Source organism: Coccinella septempunctata, chromosome 7 (genome assembly GCF_907165205.1).
Source record: "Coccinella septempunctata chromosome 7, icCocSept1.1, whole genome shotgun sequence".
Taxonomy (NCBI): Eukaryota; Metazoa; Arthropoda; class Insecta; order Coleoptera; family Coccinellidae; genus Coccinella; species Coccinella septempunctata.
This window is the reverse complement of record NC_058195.1, coordinates 3,029,501-3,052,747: the sequence shown is the minus strand read 5'-3', so window position 1 is coordinate 3,052,747 and position 23,247 is coordinate 3,029,501. Positions and strand designations below refer to the sequence as shown.

The 23,247-nt window shown below is 37.9% G+C and overlaps 1 protein-coding gene across 3 annotated transcripts in view; it reads right to left on the bottom strand.

The window, feature by feature from the left end:
- Positions 1–23,247, bottom strand: part of LOC123316356 (protein gustavus) — a 196,845-nt gene that overhangs the window by 7,289 nt on the left and 166,309 nt on the right. Inside the window, exon 1 of one of the 3 annotated variants that reach the window (XM_044902395.1) lies at positions 14,875–15,244. The exons of the other annotated variants lie outside the window; for them this stretch is intronic. Coding sequence (XP_044758330.1) covers positions 14,875–14,897 — 23 coding nt within the window. The 5' untranslated portion in view covers positions 14,898–15,244. Of the gene's footprint in view, positions 1–14,874; positions 15,245–23,247 lie in introns of those variants that run through there. 3 annotated transcript variants of the gene reach the window in all.

The following is a 23,247-nucleotide window of genomic DNA, read 5'->3' as shown; positions in this document are numbered from 1 at the left end:
TATATTTATTCTTCTTCTATGATACTATCCTTACAAGGATGTATTGATATCTAGTTAGCCTAGACCAGTTCGATGCATAAAAAAAATGTTGCGTTACTATAACTCATTAGAAGTGTCAGTGTGAGGTCGAAAAAGTAAACCAGAGTTACGCAATACATTCAAAGAAAGAAGATGTCCAACGAAATTGTGAAAATCGAAAAATTGGAATATCGAGCCATCATCAAGTACCTGTATTCAAAAGGGTTAAGAGGTGAGCAGATTTACGAAGATATGCTTAACACCCTTGGTGATCAATGTCCTTCGTATGGGACCGTGAAAAATTGGACTGCAAGCTTCAAAAGACGTAAATTTTCCACTGAAGATGATGACCGATCGGGAAGGCCAGTTTCTATGTCAGTCCCCGAAAATATCGATGCAGTTCATGACAGGATTTTATCAGACCTTCGAATTGGGCTAAAGCGGATATTTGAAGCACTGAATACTTCATACGAACTCGTCCATCATATAGTTCACGTCAATTTGGACATGAGCAAAATTGCTGCAAAATGGATCCCCAAATGTTTGAATGTTGACCAAAAGCGTGCAAGGGTAGAAGCATCGCGTTAGATCTGTGCTCGATTTGAAAACGATGTAGACTTCTTAAACCGAATTGTTACTATGGATGGGACTTTGGTACATTTCTACGATCCAGAAACAAATAAACAATCGATGGAATGGCGACACTCTGGTTCTCCACGACCTAAGAAGTTTCGTGTCCAAAAATCTGCTGGAAAAGTTCTTGCTTCAGTTTTTTGGGATTGCCATGGAGTAATCATGATTGATTTTTTGGATAAGGGAAGAACAATAACCAGAGATTACTATTCGACATTACTGACCACTCTACGGGAAAAAATTAAAGAGAAAAGACTCGGAAAGCTATCCAAAGGTGTTTTGTTTTTGCAGGACAACACCCCTGCACACAAATCTCATGTTGCCATGAAAAAATTCGTGATTTAGGGTTTGAATTCCTAGAACACCCTCCTTATTCGCCAGATTTGGCTCCATCCGACTATCGAAGGTAATAAAAACTGTGGAAGTCTGGTTTGCAGGAAAAATTTTTTTTTGGAAGATCTAGAGACGTTGCAGGTTCGCTGTAATAAATGTATCCAATTAAGAGGAGAATATGTCGAGTAATGAAATATTTTGACATTGAAATTTTGTTTGATTTTACAGTAGGCTAAGAATTTTTCAATATATCCTCGTATAGAAACGAATGAAAAATATATACATATAAGGTGTTCCATATGAAGAATGAAGTCGAAAAACTAAATATCAGCGAAACGGATGACATTCTTGAAAAACCGAAAACTCAACGACGAATCTGCGACTAAAAAACTGCGTCCCGTTTAAAAATACCCACTCCTTTATTTCTATTACGGCCAGTTCCACGATCCAACTCAAAGTCCCTTTGATTTTAAAACCTCCCTTAACCCTACTAAAAATAACACTTGAGTAAGCTTTGAGCTCAAAGGGGCTTTCAGAATGATTACGGTCGTTAGAAGTTTATGTAAAGGTTTCTTCAATTATAAGAATCAAAAATATCCATTTTCAAAAACGACCCCAGAGTCGGACTGCAGTGTTTCTTAGAAACGATGAATAATCTTGGGGACATACCACGTGACACTTATTTGCTTACTTCTGTTACCTGACTTTTGCCGTAGCTTATGCATCTATTTAGTCACAGGGAAACAACCACACTGAAGGGTTATCCTTCCCGAAGAACGAGGAATTGAATAAATCTCGTAATTTTGCTGTGAATTGTGTGCTTTTAAATAGAGAACATCAAACAAGGTATTTATTATGGTAATTACTATTTCAAATACTAATAATTTAATTTTATGCGATTTCTATTCCAAATACTCAATCGTTTTACACCGACAAAATTGTTGTTTATATTCGATATCTTTAATTTTCTTCCAAGGCAATAATAAATGTTATCAATTACTCATTAATTAATCAAATTATATCTGCATAACCTTAATTCGCTAGAAAACGATGTAGTATACTTATTAGCTCGTTTATTATTTGAATACTTTCCAAGTTTCACCCTTGAATATAAAAATGTATATGAGGAAACTTTTGTTGCGAAAAATGAATTTCATCTCTTATTCAGAACTCCAAGTCTGGACGCCTCCAGAACAAAGCAAAACTTTTACTGAGAATCATAAACTGACTCACGAGTTATTTCGAGATTTCTCTTATATTGTTGGAATAAGAAGTTTGGGACTGTTCGGAATTGAGATTCCAATCATTATACAAACAAGGTTTGTTTGAGACAAGATCTTCGTCTATTTGAAAGAAAAATAATAACAGTTTCTGTAGTTTGCTTCGAGAAAAGCTAAGTTTAGTGATGAAATGTAGAAATGAACTTCTACCAAAGATATTTCTGTTGTACATATTTGAAAATTTCATCATATGTAAAAATGCCATTGAAAAATCGAGAATTTAAACAAGTGATATAACAAATACGTCTCGCACATAGGTGTATAAAGCTCATTTTACTATTATTATTGAATTTATTAATATTTAATGATTTGAAACAAAAAATAAGGTAACAAAGACTAACAAGAAACAGATCAAACATGTAAATACTGAATAAATTGTGAATGCATGGTTGCTACGTTGTATGATTGGAAAAAGTACAAACACGAAAGTGCTTGTAACTGAAAAAATTAAATACTCACGATTCTCTCGCTTGAACTATCCTTCTATTCCGTCTTCTGCAAGTTGAACAACACCGTCTACGAGGTTCAAATATGTCGGACATTGTGACAAATATATCAGAAACAAGGAAAGAAAAATACTGTACTGTATACAATGAAGAACCGAACGAAACAACTTTACACAGCCACTACAAGAAACGAGCGAGTAACTAAATAATCAAATAAAGTTGGGGTCACTTTATATATTACTTCCTTCTCTGTGATCGTTGAGGTTTCTAATTTCTTCTTCTTCCCTTCGTTTAAATTTACAAAGATATTATAATAACCATTGGAACCTTAATTATAAAGTGATTGAGAACTCAAACTTGAGATTGAAGAGATATTAACCGATGCATTTGTTAAACTTTGGTACATTGAGTATTGTCGATTTGATTTTGACAGAAATACACAATTTTTGGTATTTTTGTCAGAGTTTCACTATAACGAGAGCACTTTTCAAGATAGAATCAAGCTCATAAAATGGAGAAACTGAAACTTTGATGGTTTAAGTCAGAAGAAACAATAGTTTTGACAATTCGAAACAGGAAAATGCTGATTAAACGGAATAAACGTACCTCTGTACTTAACTTTTTCCAGAGAAACGATCAATTTTTGTCCTCGATAATCAAAATGCCCATCTTCAGTTCTTGCAGTTGGAAAAAATTGAAACACGGCTCCATTCAATACAAATATCTCTTCAAGACTAGAAATCTCGATTATGTCGAACTTAATAGGGACTATTCATGACGGAGGATCGTAATTGAAACTTCGATGTTATCACTATTTGATAGCTTTCGAAAAACGTTATTTTCATTTGGATTACTGTCATTTGGTCACGCACTTTTAAGAGAGTTTCTATGGCATTTTTAGTGCTTCTCTAAACTTATTTCAACTGATACGTTTCCGTAGAAATAGTTTTATCATAATTTGATGTATACCATAGATATACAGCGTAAATTCGATATATGTGTTGACAGATAGTAGTCATTTGAATTTTTTTTTATTTTGTTGAAACATTTTACTATCCTTGAATTATAATTGGAAGTATTTTTCAATTTTTTATAGATTCGCAAATAATGTACCAAATCAGAATCGCTTTGTTGCCACGTCTCTTGGCACGAGTGGCTATCTATACTATACTATCGAATATCAACAATGAAATTATTGTAATTGAAGCATTATCTACGGGAAACACTCGTGTAAGAATGAACGGTGAGGTTGCATCGCCTGCAGCTTGATGGATACGTTCGTAAACAATGAAATGAACGCACACAATGATGATAGTAATGAGCAAGTGTTACGACTGTAGAGATCTTGACCTTGATAGATGATCTAATCCTTCCTAGAACGCCAAGAATCCTAATCTACTGCTGACTTAAACTTATTACCAAATCGACCAATAGATCTCCGAGCTACGTTGTCGCATCTTCGTGAAAACACTCTATGATTCGAATTGATACTACCCACCCCTGTCCGTGCTAACCTAACTTTTGTCGAACTGACGTAAAGAAACGTCAAAAATATCCCATAGATCATCGTTTATAATTTATCGTTGTCCGCCTTTCCAAAGGAACGAATTCGATGCGGAATAAGAGAAAAAAACAAGAGAGATCGTCCGACCACGATCCCTGGTGAAATTTGAAAGTGAACCATAGAACCTCCGTAACAATCAGGAAGCGATTTGTAGTGCTCGGAGAACGAGAGGAACGTTTTTTAATTGTTGGCACATTTTTAGACTTTCATCGACGTTTTATTGTCGATTTAGCCTCTCACCTCGGCCAACACCTACGTCCACTTGTCGATCGCTACGCATAACGCATTTTAACACAGTCTCGCGCACTTTCGAATCGAAGAACAATGCAATGGCGAAAATTGCCATCTCTATGACGCAAGGACAGAGTCGGTGTTCTATGCGAACTTTCAGTGTTCAGCGGTGACAGTAAGGGATGCGAACTATCCATCGATGTTTTAGAATCATCGATGTTCACTATTGCGAACCATCGATTTTTGACATCGAAGTTTATCCAGACCAAAGATTATAGAGTAGAAAGATAGGAAACGAAGCGACTAAAGTGATGTGAGCGCCATCTGTGCTTCAAATGTGTTTCAAGGCCCTAAGACTGGTTAAAATTTTAATTCGAGGGACATATGAAATTTTGCGAGATGTCAGAGTCAGATGGCCACTTTGATCAAACAGTTTTTGAATGTTTTGATTCTCGTATCCATAGACAACCTCGTATCGCCTTTTGTTTTTCAAGCCTGCTTTAGTTGCTGATTATTGAAATATTTGTCTAATTTCTTGGCGAAAACCTCAGAATATCGTTCGAAAATTATTGTATGGTGAAGAAATGTGGACAATAAAACGAATTTCACTAAGGAAAATGGGAATGTAAGTATTTAAACTGGTAACATGTGGCTCGGTCATTCATTGATTTTTATTTTCAGTGCTACGAAGTGGATGAAATTTTCAGGGCGTAAAGGCCTGCAAACACTACTGACTACACCATGTTTAATGACATTCTACTGCAAGTCGATTGAGAACTGTTCATCCACGTAAATTGTTGTATCCAGGAAGCATCCCTTGCATGAAGGGCCCATTTAGGGGAAATTATGACTTTTATACTCCATTCAAAGATTATCACTAGCTTTCAATATATTCAGAAATGCGAAAGTTTTATGGATTTCGATTTGGGAATCGGGTAACTGTCAAATTGTTGTTTGGAAAGTCAAAGTTTTATGAAACCTTCCGTGAGTGTCTTGTTCATTCATCAATCAATTCGTATATTGTGTCATAAAGAGACTATACCATGAAGAAATCATAAAAAAGTATGAAGAAATTATACTGACGGGCTTGAATACAGGTCTTGTATACCTCTGTAAGGTTTTTTCAATTGTGGTTCTGAAAATTTTGTAAATAATATGAAAGTAACGGAAATGTGTATCCTATGACGGTAAATTGAATATTGGTTCATATCAAATTCTGATATAAATTGTACAAATTCAACTCAGTTTATTCATTCAAAACGTTTTCACAGAAAAAACACCTTTGACGTACCTATAGCAGATAACCATGTACTCTTGTATCCTAGTCAAAGCTCTGTTCGTTGTCCATAATTTCAAATTTTCGTAAATTTTTTATAGATTGCAAATGAAAATTTATCACATCCAACACAGCCTATTTCATTGATACCAATCGATTCCAAACAATGTTCAGACATCCTGGTCGCAAAACAAAACCATCCTTTTGTTTTGTAGCTCGGGATGTTTGTTTTCTGGTCTCAACAAGGTCAATATTGAAATTCAATACAAGAAATAGAATTCGAATTTCGCGTCCCTCAATTATAAAACAGAAAACTGTTATTAAACAGTTTTCTGTATTGATAATACGTTTTCAGCGCCATCTCATTGTCAAATGTGATTTCACTGGCCAAAATGTAGTCGGTTTTTAGTACTAGAGATATGAGGGCGTTTCCTATCTTTCTACTCTATAATCTTTGATCCAGACATTTCTGAGCCAATTTCTACACTGCTTGTGTACTGTACGTGGAATTATTCGATCAAGAAGTTAATTCTCCCAGATTTATTGGAAACTACGAAGGAAAACCACTTGGCCGTCGAGAGATCTGTCGAAACGGGGAAACAATCGTTCGAAAATGCCACTTCTAAATAATAGAACAAACAGCATAAACGTCAGAACCAATATTTCGTCGGAATCGGTTGGAAACCGAGCCTTTGTTCGTTCTCTTATGTTGTCATTCTTATGTTTACGGAGGAACAACGATCCCGAGCATTCCAATTTATCTCCCGTCGTTCTATTTATAGAAAATGAGTAATTTATCTCGGGAGTGGGTCGGCGTAACTATCAGTTGGTCCATAAGGCAACGTCCGAAACTAGACGAGGGGTATTGCCCTTATTTATCAGAATTCGGGATCTCGCCTAACGGCTGGGGAGAGAAGTGCTCCGAAAAAAATCACCAGGAACGTTTGATACGAACTCTGGACGGACGGGGGAAGAGAAAGGTCGTGGAAATTTTTGCGAGAACCCTCGAAAAACACTCCAGAGGGTGAAATTAATAGTTGGGGCTCCCTCAGCGTCCGGAAAAATTGATTCGCTTGGGTAAATCGGCGACCGGCGCCGAGGGCTTGTTTGAAGTTTCGGATGGGAAAAAGAAGAGAGGAATTGTGATTTATCTACGAAAAAATGGATCTGTTGTAAAGGGGGAAAAAGACGGGGCGCTAAATTGGATTTGGGATTTGAATTAGCAGTGCCTCTGAACGAATTACATGAAAAAAAGTTAGGTGAAGTCAGAGGAGCTTTTGCCCGAGTTCATAGCCTTCATAACTGACGAAGGCGTTAGGAGGCTTGTAGAAAAAGATCTGAAGGTGTCAAGTCTGGGGAACTTGGTGGCCATTCAACGCGTATTCCAATTTTCAGTCCTTCTACATCTATACAAACGACTTTGAAAGTCCACAGAGGAAAAGATCTAAAGCTGTTGGAATTTGACTGAAAACCATTGCTTCACAGCCCATTTCCAAGATGGATTGGTGGTAGACGATCGATTGAATGTCCACCACGCTCCCCAGACTTGATACCGAGCTTGATACCTTCAGATTTTTCAGTTAGGGACAGAGGAGGTTGAAGAATTTCTATCTGGTATACTTTGGAAGATGCCTTTATCGATTTCGACATCGTCAACACCCTGTATACAGGGTGAGTGTTCGACTCGTACAAATATTTCAACACTTGATTCTTGAGGGCAAAAGAAACACTTTTTTCCTGTACTATTTTTTCCTATTCTGCCATTTCAAGTTTTCATAATGAGCTGTGCCACCCTTGGAAAAACCAAAGTATCTTTAAATTAACAAGCTGAATCTGTGACACTAGACATCTGTGGATCTTTTAAACAGAGTTGCATTCAGCCAAAGTACCCAATTTTCAGTATTTTATATAAATTTAATAAATCAATATTTGTGGAAAATTTCGAAAAAATTGGTCAAGTTTGAGGAGCTGTAGTAACCAGAAAAAGATAACTAGACATACGCTGATTTTTTTGATGATAAATGGATCTTTTGGGAATAGAAAATTCTAATTTTCATTCATCTACCGCGAACAGTTCAGATTTCATGATTTTTTTCGCGCAGGTCCAAATTTTCCCATTTTTCCTCGACCATAACTCGAGAAATAAATTTTTTCAAAAATATCTGTTTGCATATTCGTCATCTACGTCCTCGAATTAGTCGACAGTATAAATTTGGTTTCGATCGGAGACCAAAAATATTTTTCGAAAAAATCGCAATTTTTCCATACATATTTGGAAAAAATTTTGATCTTCCCAATTTCCACCAAAACTTGTGTATTCACTAAATCGAGGTCGTAGAACACGAATATGCAAATAGAATTTCGCTGAAAGGATTAGTTTTCAAGTTATGGTAGATGAAAAATCGGAAATTTTAGACCTTCGCGGAAAAAATCATAAAAACTAAACTGTCTGCTGTAGGTGAATGAAACTTAGATTTTTCTATACGCAAAGGATCGATCTATCACCAAAAAAATCAGCAATGTCCAGTGTCCCTTTTTTTGGCTGCTGCAGCTCCTCAAAGTTTTGAGGAAAAATAACATGTTTTTCAACAGCCTGTATCTTTTAAACAGAGCCGATTCGGAAAAATTGGCAAAGGAAAAAAGTGTTTCTTTCGACCTCAAGAATCCACTGTTAAAATATTTGTACGAGTTCAAGACGCACCCTGTATATTGAAACAGCCGCATTTCGAAAAACGCGAATCTTGTGCGAAATTTTCGTCGCTTTTTCGTGGTCGTTCACGCGTTCCTCGATTGTCACACTCGCCCATTGTTTCTGCCTCTGTATATACGAAATTACCGAGCGGTTTTGAAAGAAACGCGAACGTAGGAAGATCTTTCTCAACAAAACAACAAGCTTGTTTCCCAACGTTTTGTCTTAATGACGAAACGTTGCGGCGTAAGCTTCGCTCACTTTCCCATATGTGGAAATAAACGTGGTCCACTGTGTAGACAAAAGGAGAGCGTTTCACGTGGAAAATCGGTCGAAAATATGGTAATGCGCTCTTATCGAGCTATATGGGGGTGCCAGGAGAAGGTCGACGGTAATTACCCCCTAAAAACATCGGCTCGATCCACCACGCGCGTCCGTTTGATATATTCAGGAAGGTTTCTTCGCTTCGTTCAGCGGTTCAATGTCATTTTGAAATTTATATTTACTTGTACGATTTTAGTTTCTGTTACAAGGTCGATATTGGACAATATTTAGGATTGTATCCAAGTTTCGCGTTACGAAAGAGTTAATGGTGTCAAAAACCAACAGACATGACATCGATTTTCGCTATAGGTATGTTGTAAAATTCCGAAATCTGCTGTGTTACAATGCGTTTCGGTGAAGGAGAAATTCCTATTAATAGTTTAGCTAATTTAGAATGATATAGGATATAATTAAGTCAGCGAAAATCATATTATTCAGTTTTTGGTTCAATTAAGCGGGATTCCCTGTAGATGCCAATTCAAAACGGCTGAAATCTGTGCTGGAACTCCTGTTTTTAGGTTAAAAACGTCTTCTGACGTTTGACAGATCTGACATTTCGAATTGACGTCACTTGAGGGTCGAACAAACCATCTACGACATTTATGATCACAAAACCAGTCGATATTTTCGATTATAGTCATACCACACTTTCAAAAGTGTATGAAAAGTTGTCCCTGAACAAGAATTTTCCAATTAATTGATAAGAATTTTTAAAAATCACTCGAAATCACAAAAACATCAACAACTTCTATGTCTTATTATATTGTCAAAGTCAGCTGATTCGAAATGCCTTATTATATTCGTTTATCTGATTCATGAAGTTGAAGTTTCCTCGGTTTCATCCTGTCTATGTCCAGAGACGTTTCTGACGAGAAATAATGAGATTTAATGGAAATTTCGGGCATGATCTTCCCAAATATTACTAATGGATTATTCAGGATAACTTAACATGATTAATCTCCCATATCCTTAGTCGTATAAAATCCTCAGAATGTTTGGGTTGGCAACACAGAACGTAACAATCTGTGGCCCTGCCCTCCGACAGTTCATGTCACTATAAATAGGTTACCAACGCGAACTAGAAGAAATTTCCCTCTTGGTGTTCTGCATCTCTACCTCCGAAAGTCATCAAAAGAACATCAAAAACGCGTAAGAAAATAAGCGATTTTGACGTCTCCGAAATACCGAGTGACATTTCACCGAGCATTTCACAGAATTAAGTTGATTTTTCTATCGATGATCAGAGAAAATTAGGAGAACTTTGACAATCAACGTCAGTTCGTGATTTAGAGTTAGCGTCGGTTTTGACGGAACTATGGTTACCAAGGCGATCTAGAAATTTTCCTCTTGGATTTTGACGTCTACGAAAAACCGAGCGACATTTCACAGAATCAAGTTGTTTTTTCTATCGATGATCACAGAAAATTTGGTGAACTTTGACAATCAATGTCAGTTCGTGATTTATAGGTTAGCGTCAGTTTTGACGGCAGTATGGTTGACAGCGATCATAGAACGGGATGCTTCAAATCGATCGGCCTAGTAGGTTATAATAAAGGGCGAATAGAGAGGGCCGTAGGCCCGAGCAACGGACGAACGGCCAATTGCGAGGGCCGCAACCCCGAGCAACGGTTAAAAGACGAGGGCTTACATTTCGGATCAGCTGACTTTGACAGGACCACCATTTGTGACTAATTAACGATTTGTCAATATCGAATATAACATATTATCATTCTAATCGCTCGGAAACCGATGTTGAAAGCGTACCCATTCATACGTCTATGAATAATGCCTTTTTACTGTCGTGCAACTCGTATCAAGAGATAACCTTAGCTCCAAACGTCAAAAGAACGAGAAAAAGCATCCAGCGATCGTCCCATTTTATTATCAACGACTATCTGTAGACGTTGTGACACAGAAACCTTATCGACGTTACGCCGAACAAACACAGCCGTCAAATTTTACTCTTCTACATTCTATCGTTCCGGTTGAAGTCTATAAGCACCCCCGTGGCACATGTAGCCTCGGAGGGGGGCGCACGGAATCAAATCGTATCCGATAGTTCCCTTTGTGACGCAACTGCACTTAGAAATTGCCTTCTTTTCAACCGGGACGAGACGGCCGGGCAGATAGCATTGAAGAGGCACAAATGGAAAGAAACGCTCACAATGGTGGCGCTATCGATATCGCATAATATGGCGTCGGTTCGGCTGGGCCAAACGGTGCAGGGCGTCCTTCGTTTATGGCGTTTTACTACGTTTTCCGGATCGCTACGGACGAACTAGTTTTTCTTGCTTCGGCAGCGATAACAACTGGGCCCTTGATTCGGAAATGCAGAAAGTCAGGCTAGATTCACTATTGGAAACTATCGACCAAAGTTTGTTAGTCAATAATCTCGAACTTTCATCAAGCTCTGTGCAATCGTTCGGTCAAGTTTTACTTGAATCCAACTTTTTGGGAATTTTTCGAAGGTCAACTTTGCTCACGTTTATCTCTCCATAAAAGTAACTGCAATTGAAAATGCGATACATATTCTGAAAGAGCAACTCTTCTAGTAATTAATCTGAGAATTTCATCAAGCTCGGCGCAACCGTTCGGTCTTGACGCATTTTTAACTGAAACCATCTTTTTCAGGATTTTTCGAAGGTCAGCTTTCGAGTCCTTTATCTCTCGAAAAAAGTAACCGTAGATGGAAATGTGATACATATTCTGAACGAGCAACTCTTCTAGTAATGAATCTGAGAATTTCATCCATCTAGGTGCAACCGTTCGATCTTGACGAATTTTTAACTGAACCCATTGTGTTGAGGATTTTTCGAAGGTCAGCTTTCGAGTCGTTTATCTCTCAATAAGAGGAACCGTAGATGGAAATGTGATACATATTCTGAAAGAGCAACTCTTCGAGTAATAAATCTGAGAATTTCATCAAGCTCGGCAGAACCGTTCGGTCTTGACGAATTTTTAAGTGAAACCATCTTTTTCAGGATTTTCCAAAGGTCAGCTTTCGAGTCGTTTATCTCTGGAAAAAAGTAACCGTTGATGGAAAAGTGATACATATTCTGAAAAAGCAACTCTTCTTCTAATAAATGTGAGAATTTCATCCATCTCGGCGCAACCGTTCGGTCTTGACGAATTTTTATCTGACCCCATCTGTTCCATCGCCTACAACGATTTTTTTCAAATGACGAATTGCAATAACTCGACTTTTTCAAAGGCAACACACCCCGTATTTTATTTCACCAATGTATGACATTTTTCGAGAGCTTTTCGTTGACATACGATTTGTGTGGTCTACTTTACGGAGTTTGCGCAGTATTCTGCAAAATAATACAAGTGGATAGTTCTCGAGGAATCTGGTAATTCCATGGGATAATTGTCGTCGAATTTTTTAAGCGTTCGTCATGTATCGGACGCTACGAGTTCTGAATTCCGCGGAATTTTCAGGATCCTCGTCGGCGTTTCTCGGTAAACGAATGATTCACCCAACTGCGAGAAGTATGAATTGAACCAATCTGGTTTTTAATCATCGCTCGATCGAAGATTTCGTCGGAATCTCGAAGTTCTAGCTCGAAACTTGAGTTTTTCCAGATCTAGAAAGGTGGAAAAGGTTGCGCAACGCAAGCTTGTGCGGTACAGCAGAATATCCACCGATGAGTCACGTTTGCCGAGCTAGTCCGTTGCTTCTCAGAACTTCCATTTCCTGCGATCGTTTCCTTTCCGGTGACGTCCCACAAATATCCTTGGTATTTCGTCGATCTACCTTCGGGTTATGATGATGTTCGGTACCCAGTCAATCTGGTATCCTCACCTTTCGTTTGTTGTTCGCAGTAATGGCGTCTCGACGGCTTCTAAGGCTTCCGCAGCTAGTCGCGGTTCTCTACGGCTAGAATATTAATTTGTTCCAACTGGACGATTGAACTTCCGTCCATGTAAGAGCTCGTGGCGCCTTTGGAAAGGTTTATTTCAAGTATAAACACATACTGACGAACTGGTATCGTGAATTCATCATTCACAAGCTAGAGGCATCGATTTTTCATAATAAAATCCTTTACATCATCAAGTACCTGTATTTAAAAGGCTTAAGAGGTAAGCAGATTTACGAAGATATGCTTAATACCCTTGGTGATTAGTGTCCTTCGTATGCGACCGTGAAAAATTGGACTGCAAGCTTCAAAAGAGGTTCACGTCGATTTGGACATGAGAAAAATTGCTGCAAAACGGATACCCATATGTTTGAATGTTGACCAAAAGCGTGCAAGGGTAGAAGCATCGCGTTCGATCTGTGCTCGATTTGAAAACGATGTAGACTTCTCAAACCGAATTGTTACTATGGATGAGACTTGGGTACATTTCTACGATCCGGAAACGAAGCAACAATCGATGGAATGACGATACTCTGGTTCTCCACGACCTAAGAAGTTTCGTGTCCAAAAATCTGCTGGAAAAGTTCTTGCTTCAGTTTTTTGGGATTGCCAAGGATTAATCGTGATTGATATTTTGGATAAGGGTAAAACAATAACCGGAGATTACTATTCGATATTACTGACCACTCTACAGGAAAAAATTCAAGAGAAAAGACGCGGAAAGCTATCCAAAGATGTTTTGTTTTTGCATGACAACGCCTCTGCACACAAATCACATGTTGCCATGCAAAAAATTCGTGATTTAGGGTTTGAATTACTAGAACACCCCCCTTATTCACCAGATTTGGCTCCATCCCACTATCATCTCTTTCCTCAACTGAAAAAAAAGTCGTAAATTTTCTTCCAACGAGGAGGTAATAAAAGCTGTCGAGGTGTGGTTTTAGGGCAAGAAGAAACATTCTTTTTGAAAGGTCTAGAGACGTTGCAGGTTCGCTGTGATAAATGTATCCAATTAAGAGGAGAATATGTTGAGTAATAAAATATTTTGACATTGAAATTTTGTTTGGTTCTCTAGTGGGCTAAGAATTTTTCAATAGATCCTCGTAATTCTGAATAATTACCGAGGAAACTTCTGCTGCAACAATTCCTATCACTCAAGTTCGATATTAACATAATACCCAGGGAACCATTATTCACACAATCTATTGGCTATGATGCCAAATGGGAATGGTAATCAGAACTACAATAGTTTATCTATATTCGAATGAACGTCGATGGGCGAAACAAAAACCATCGGTATCTCGATTTCAGAAAGTTGTTTCATTACCAATTTCGAAATTTGACTGTAACATAATCGTCCATTACTATCGGCAATGGCTAAATAATAAGCGTTTCATCACGAAACCGAAAGTAGTTCACTCGATAAATTTCATTGTTGATTCTTCTACGTCCGATGAATCACCGACAAGTTGTAGTAATCGTAATTTTCCAAGGCCTAATCGCTGTACAAGGGTTAGCTGCGGCAGGATTTTTTTCTCGAACTACCCCTCGACATAGGGGTACATACAAGCCCGGGGCCCTAACATAATGTGTAAAATACAATCCTTTGTCTAAGGACTCAGAAGCTAGGAGGCTCCGAATAGACAGCAAGCGTTGCTATAACAACTGAGTTCCGTTTCAAACCCTCAGGGTTCGGAACCCTCCAAGAAGGGGATGATGTTCGGGTGTTTCAGCCATTGTCATCGATTCGTTCCCAACGTCGAAAACGAGGAGTAGATGGAGGATACTCACTGCGAAACTCTCGCTCTGCTGACTCTTTTCGCCATCACCAAAACGGCGGATTGCCTCAAACGTAGCACAATTTCGGAATCCACGCTTCGGAACAGCGTAGACCGCGTAAGTACGTAGGCTTCGACGCCGACAAGGCTGGTTTCGCAAACGCGTAACATTGAAGATCCGGGGAATTGCTTAAAATTCAGAACAATTTGGCAGTTTCACATGCGAACAAGGACAAAGCTCGGTATTTCGCACACGACTAACGTAATTAGAAAGTATAATTCGCGATAGGTTCCGCAATCGGAGTAGAAGCGACGAAATATACCCCTATGGTATATGGCCGACTGACGCTGCTGTACGCGGCGACACCTGTCAAAACAAAAGAAAGGCCAAAGGCGGGGTCATTAACTGGCGCGAAAAAGCTCTATGTTCGGCGGCACTCACCTTCGCAACACCACAGCCTTCATAGTTTGGTAATCCAAAATGGTGATAAATATCCAAGATAGATTGGTGGATTTTGAACTGTTCACAAAATACGGACGGGGCGTACGACAGCTGTGCACAATAATCCCAACATGGTAACACGTGCGTGAGGGGAAAGGGGGCAAGTGGCCACTACGCGACACATGTGAACCGCTCACGGCTGTTTGCCGCGCACACACACACAACCACAGAGCAACAAATCCACTCGTCGACTGACTGGAAGCGAGGTTCGCGTTTTGCTTCGGCTTCGCGCTTTCCGTGGTAGAGACGCGAGCAAAATGGAGGAACCAGCCAACTTGTCCGTTCAGTTTCTCACGGACGGACGTCGAGCTTTGTGCGCGTTTCGAGTCGGACTGATTTTACGCGTTTCACTTTCTACTCGGACCGCCGAGTCGCGATTGGGAAATTTCATTGTGAACTTTTTACTTTTGGAACGAACGTCAATGCTACACACGTTTCGGGTGACGTAAGGGTGTGAACGTCGTGGCGGCGAGGTTTGACCGGTCGTGTCGCCCAATACGCGCGTTTTTAACGTGAATTCCGCGCCTAAATGCCGGATTTTTTTAGGTTAAGAAAATATGTCACTTGTGCCTTAATTTTGACAGAAGATTCCCTAGGTCAAAAGAAACACTTTTTTCCTTTACCATTTTTTCCAATTCGGCTCGGTTGAAAAGATACAGGCTGTTGAAAAACCATAAAAAAATGTTATTTTTAGTTGTTTCTCAAAAACGGTTCTATCGAATGAAATGAATTTCGGAATATAGTTTTTCCTTCATTTGACGAATCTTTTTCGAACACAAGATATCACCCACGTCTTCCAGTTTTCCCATTATGTCCATTACGTACCATAAAAATACCAAAAATTCAAAGAACCCAACTCTTGAAACTAAGTTGGATGATATCTTATGAATATTTGAACGTTTTGTAAAATAAAAGTATTCCTCATATTTTCTCGTATAATGCGCCGTTTTCGAGTAATTCGATGTTAAAAAAATTGATTGAATCGATTGAGTTTGTTTTGACCACAAGAATCTAGTGTTAAAATATTCGTACGAGTTTAAGACTCACCCTGTATAACCGAACGTCAATCATTAATAATATTTTTTTAAACTATGAATAGTAAATATTGTGATAGGAAATTGGACATTGAAACATGTTGGTGTGAAAGTTCGGAAAACGAGGAATTCATGGTGGCAATTTTGTCCCCACAACGATTATGAATTGCGTCATATAAATTTGGTCATTTAATGTGAACCATAAATAAACTGCTATAGTTGACCCCGATATAGTTTATAAATATACGTATGTATATCGCTGAATGAATCATTATCGGGATACTGGGAACCCATGTTTAACAATTTTTTTCGAATATAGAATAAATCTCTGACAGCTGAATTTTTGTGATATCGACCCGGCCTTAAACACTCTCTACGCCTCGCCGAAGGAAAAGAGCTAGGAGTTATGTGTTTCAATTGGCAGAATCCATCTAATTTTTCGAATATCACAGATATTTTTTATTTTTGAACATCAAATTACTCGGAAACGGCGCATTATACGAGAAATTATGAAGAATACTTTTATTTTACAAAACGTTCAAATATTCATTGGATATCGTCCAACTTAATTTCAAGAGTTGGGTTCCTTGAATTTTTGGTATTTTTATGGTACGTAATGGTCATAATGAGAAAACTGGAAGACGTGGGTGATATCTTGTGTTCGAAAAAGATTCATCAAATAAACGAAAAACTATATTCCGAAATTCACTTCATTGGATAAAACCGTTTGTGAGATAGAACTAAAAACAAATTTTTTTTATGGTTTTTCAACAGCCTGTATCTTTTAAACCGAGCCGAATCGGAAGAAATGGTATAGGAAAAAAGTGTTTCTTTTGACCTCAAGAATCTACTGTTGAAATATTCGTACTAATATTTCACCAAAATATTTTAACAGCCATAATCAAACAATTTGGGACACCCTGTACAATGTACGATATATGCAACTTCCTCGTATTCCGCCCCACGCGAAACCGAAAAAAAAACCCCCGAGGCACTGAGAGGCGGAATAAAACGAGAACTAAACGATTTTAAACTTCGCTACCGATTTTTTCCTCGCCTCTCTCATTGTTCCACTTTCGCGTATCGCGCCGAATTCGATTAAGTCCGACGTTGGTGAATTCGCCCATTCGAAAATTTTCCCCCGCCCTAACGAAGAGTAATCACCGTCGAAACGCCGGTGGAAAAGCGAGCGTCGTCGTCTTTTTCCCCGGTCAACTTATTAATTTAGCGGGCGTAAACAGCGCCCAGACTGCGCTTCCTAAATTGCATTCGCGCCTCTTCCTCGGCGACGAGACGGGGAAAAAAACCCCGAGTTTTTCGAGCGAAGGGAGGGGGAAAAGCGCCGCGGCCATGCCGGTTGATACCGGCGGAAGCCGCGTCATTTCCTCCGCCGAGTTTCCGGTTCGGTGCAGCGACCTACATGACCGACCGGGCGCGTTATTTTTAAGGTTAGTTTCGGATATGCTGCGGCCTGCAGGGAATTTTCGAATTATGGTGTCAATCGCTACTGGAATTTGAGTCTTCTATACGTCGAAAATAATCCATCATAAATTTCAATACGGGGAATGTCGGATAAAAGTGAGGATCTGGCAACAGCGGGAGTATTTTTCGCGCGTTTTCGAGACCAAGCGATTCGCGGGAATACAATTGGCAATCCTGATTTCGTCGTTTTGATTTGGCGGGTTTTTTTCCCGCGCTTTTCGTTTCAAATATGGCGACTTTTCAACAGAAGTACATGTACAGGGTGAGTTTTTGACTCGTACAAATATTTTAACAGTAGATTCTTGAGGTCAAAAGGAACACTTTTTTCCTTTACCATTTTTTTCGAATCGGCTCGGTTTACAAGATACAGGCTGTTGAAAAAACATGAAAAAATATTTTTAGTTTTTTTTTCACAAACGGTTCTATCGAATGAAATGAATTTAGTAATCTAGTTTTTTATGTTTTAGATGAATCTTTTTCGAACACATCTCGTCTTTAGGATTAGTATTTTAGGAAATAAATCACTTTTAGTGGAAAATTTCGAAAAAAATTGGTCAAAACTTTGAGGAGCTGTGTAGCAGTCAGAAAAGTGGCACTGGACATACGCTGATTTTTTTGGTGACAGATTGGTACTTTGCGAATGGAAAAATCAATTTTTCATTCACCTATCGCGAAAAGTTTGGATTTTATGATTTTTCCGCGAAGGTCCAAAATTTCCAATTTTCCATCGAGCATAACTTGAAAACTAATCCTTTCAGCAAAATTCTGCTTGCATATTCGTGATCTACGTCCTCGATTGAGTAAATACACAAGTTTTGGTGGAAATTGGGAAGATCGAAAATTTTTCCAATTTTTCCATACATATATGTATGGAAAAATTGCGATTTTCTTGAAAAATATTTTTGGTCTCCGATCGAAACCAAATTCATACTGTCGACTAATTCGAAGGCAAAGATAACGAATATGCAGACAGATACTTTTTAAAAAATTTATTTTTCAAGTTATGGTCGAAGAAAAATTGAAAAATTTGGACCTGCGCGAAAAAATCATGAAATCTAAACTTTACGCGGTAGATGAATGAAAATTGGAATTCTCTATTCGCAGAAGATCCATCTATCATAAAAAAAATCAGCATATGTCTAATTCTCTTTTTCTGTCTGCTACAGCTCCACAAAGTTGACCAATCTTTTCGAAATTTTCCACTGAGAGTGTTCTGATGCTACACAAAATCTAATTGCATATTCGTGATCTACGACCTCGAATTAGTCAATGAAATGGATAATTTGTCCGAATGCAACTCTGTTTAAAAGATCCACAGTTGTGTAGTGCCGAATAAAAAAAAAGATTTAGGAAAAAAGAGTTTCTTTCGATCCCATGAATCTACTGTTGAAATATTTGTACGAGTCAAAGACTAACCCTGTATAGTAACTAGTTTTATATAATCTGTTTCGTATCAGATCCGTAAGACAAGTTGGACGATTCCAATTTCCAATAGAGGATATCTCAGCCTCAACCGTTCATTCATTGTTCAAGACCTTGAGTAGTTCAATAACTCCGTCTAATTGAGATTTGTCGTTTGTGCTTGCGACCAGTCTGAATCATCAATGATACCAACACTAACGACCGAAACCAATCGTAAAAATTCTCGTTTGCTCCTAACTTAAAAAAAAAAAAAATTCACACCAGTAAAAAATATTCACAATTCTTCAATACGAACCTATACCGCAGTAGGTCATTTGTCAACTCACCTGGAAAAGAAAATGAGAATTAATATCCAGAAAAATATTCCTAAAAAATAGTGTAGTAAGACTTATGACACTTTTTCTTTTCGTAAATCCAAGTGGATATAATGATTTTTTGATCTGACTTATTGCAGACTTAAATAATCTTTCTGTGGGGTGTTTTCTGCCACCCTCTATTCATACCAGGAGATTTTCTCCAAGTTCTCAAATATAAAGAATAATAATTCATAATTCAGTGTCAATATCAAGTACCAATGATGATGATGATTTAATGATAAAAACTAATTCAGATTTGATTTACAGGCTGGGCTTTTCAAAACCTTAATTGTTGAATAAAGTAATTACCAATAATAATTATTTCGTTGTCTAATGTTGACAATTAACGGTTACCATCGAAACCACAGAATGAATTATTCAAATAATTGATGATTTCACATAGCATGGTTAGCGGAATGACTGGTACTGTACGAAATTCAAAATTAAATATCTCGAAAACGAAAGCAATAAATGAGAAAAAAAATCAATACGCTGAATTCAGGATAAAAAGGCCTTTTAAATAAGGTATCACTCACCCTATCTTTCCTATTCAAAATTTAGGGGTTGTTGTTCTAACACTAAGGGTTGAAGCGATATAGTTGTGAATTTGACCTCAAAAGTTGTCCCCCTCGAAACAAAAATCGACGTGTCCGAGCATTTTTTCGAAATAAATTTATTCCGCCCGTTATCTCGTCTGTTTCGTTTCAAAAAGCCCACCCTGTATAATCATCTACGTCTCTCAACGGAGCTTGCGGTCAAAAATCAAGTTAACTGACATATCCGAAAGGGGACAGATAATACGTTAGAAGATTATGAAGAAAAACTGACATAAAAGAGATATCAAGGGATATATTCAACAAAAAACTTTAAAGAAGAAACAACAGACGCATATTTCATAAAATAGAAAATACAATAATCAAAAGAAGAAATGATAATAGAAGATAACTTTTATGGACTGTTTTGTAGAAGGTAAAAATTCAATCCATAAGAAGATTAATCATCTGGTAATATAAAAAGCCGATTCCACAGTGAGTTCACCGTATTTTTCCGCGTTTTTTTTATGGAGAAGATATCCGATCAAGACCAACAATCCTAAAATAACCGTCCGGCTCAGAAGCAACCCCCCAAGGACTGACCCGAGCCATCTGACACATCAGCCGACCGGCATTCATATTCATTCCAAGAAAGCGAGAATTATACACACCCCCAGCGGGTCCCAGACCAACTCGGAGACCGCCAGATACAATCTCGAGACGTCCGCCGAAACACCAAGCCAGCCCAGACACATGAATCATAGCCGTGCGAGGGGTGCAACGCCGGGGGCGCTTCCCACCCCCTCCCGCAACCACCGATTCATCAACGGGACTGCAAAGAACGCCCTGTACCCTCGAGGGTGGGTGGAATATTGACCCCCATTATGCGCGCTCACTGCGCCCCGTAACAGGGTCGACTCGTCGCGAGGGGTTGAAAAACGATTAAAATTTATAACCGAAGGTTTGGATGAAACGTTTCGATAGAATAATGAAAGAAATAGAAGGGAAATGCTGTATTTTGGAAACTGAGAGCTTTACGACTAAATTAGAATCTTTTGACGTCGAAAAACCTAGGCAAACAACCACAAAAATCTGTCAAACTCGAACTTTCTTTTCGTGCCCATAATTTATAGTCCTTTTGTTGCTGAGGACGGTGGGGGTAATGATTGGGCTTTTTTATGAACCCTTTTTTATGGAATGAAATGGTTAAATTCACTTGATATACGAATTTTTACATTTTGAGGTCTATGATAAACACTTAGGGGTTGTGGTAGGGTAAGTAGTAATTGGTGAAAGAGATGATCATTCACATGTTCCTCTTTTTTAGTAATTGTGATCTGCATCTCGCCAATTACTACCCTAAGAAAGAGGCATTATTGTACTATTGCCATCAAAATACTTAAAAACAGCAAAAATTCGAATTCAGTTTCAACATTTGGTCTCCATTATAAAAAAGGACGATGAAAACACTCCATAAATGGTAAAATCATTCTCAGAACCTCAGCCACATATTTATGCCACAAAAAGGCAAAGGGTTGCCATTTAAAAAACCCAACTATACCCCCTTTTAGGGGGTAACTGGCAAACTCCCCAATCACACATAAAAAGCAGCCCAATTTGAGATAAAGATAGACCTGTTTCAACACTTTTCTACAAAGTAGTCAATATCGAATTTAAAATGAATTTTGTGAGTTAATTTTTACTAACTCAGACGTTTGAAGCACTTATTGATTATTTGTACTTCAAATTGATCGCTGTTGTAGTTCTAGATTATCTATTCGTATCGTATCTATTGTTAGGGACGAAATAATTGCTTCAAATTCCTTCATAACTTCACTATATCTATTTTATTAATATAAAATTTCACCACCATGTATCATACCTACCATAAAATACCAAAATAAAACTATTTTACAAGACTGTCATCAGTTTATTTCAAATTTACATACATATAACAGAACAAACGTACCTCTACACCCAACTGACCTTGTATAAAAATTAAATCTTGACATCGGTTCTTAACGAAAACCCCCACATCGGGGTAAATGCGACCCTGTACTCCGAACCACCTACTACCAAACGGGAACCCCTATCTGAACAGCTGACTCTGACGGTGTAACCATCAACGTATACAGGGGACAATGACCTGCCAGAGTGGCAGGCTTGGGTTGTTCAAAAAGAAGATCCCCACATTCTATTTATAACGAAGAAGGGATGTTTTGGTCGCCGAAAGGAATGCTTTCAGAGAGAAAGCTCAGTGGTCGTTGGTAGGTGGGCGTGGTTCGGGGTAAATGGTGGTAAGTTAGAAAGGAGCCTTAAATGGATGGGACGAATGAAGATGAAGGGAGTTCGAAGATGAACTTTGAGAAGCAAGGAATATGTTGAAGAATGCAATAAAGGTTATGTTACTTGATGGGTTTTTTAGTGCCCCCTGTAAATTCTTTACTCAAATTAGAGGGTTATTGATAGTGCAGTTTCGAAGAACAAGAACCTCTGTCAGTAAGTTTTGAAACAGATTAATACAGTGTACTGGAAATGATCGAGACAATATTTTACAAAGATGTGCTCTAATATTCTATTTAGAATTTTATTATGTTTTAAGTTGTGTATCATCTTTTGTTTTCTGTTTAAGTTTCAACATATTATATTAGTTCATTTGAGATATTTTACATTTTCTTAAGCATTGAATAATGAAATAGAACTTTCAGCTGCGATGTCCCTTTATTCGACTTCATTAATCAGGGTGTTTCTGAATTTATTGCGTAGCCAAAACCAAGGGTGGTTTTTCTATAACTTTTTGTTAAAAACCGCTTTCGCTCAAAGTAACAGGCTTTGATATTGCCTTATCGACTTTATTTCACATGTTGTTTGTTTATTATTATTTCTTACTGAGTTTTTTACTATTATTGTTCAATTTCTTATTGTGATATTTAGAAAACTGGAAGAATAAAACTAAATTAGGTAGCCTGCTTGACTTTTCTTTATACCTAAGCTAACAATCTGTGGAGAGACTCGAAATATATGTTTTTTGTAATCAAATCAACAATTTCACGAAGAAAAGTCCAGACAGGATTTGACAGATCAAATTCCTATTTTTAAATGAAAATGCAGGCACATTAAAAACTTCTGATGCAAAGTAGTATAGGGGTTGCTTTTTTCACTCTCTTTTGATGATATTTTTTTGTTAAAAAAAACCATAGAAAACATTTGTAAGACTTCAGTTTTCTAAGTATTTCTTTGCCCTAACTTAAAGAGCTGTAACTTGAAGAGGATGGGATTTTGAACAAAACGTTAGTTAATTTTTCGAAGATGTAATCGGTTTTTAATGATGACCACTCATTTTTGGTCTTGGACTTACTTACACACTTACAATACCTTTCTAAACTTCCCGAGAAAGTTAAGTTTAACAGTATGGACACCTCATTGGTTCAAGAAAGTAGCAAAAAATTACAAATTGGACAATTTACACTATCTACGAACAAGGGT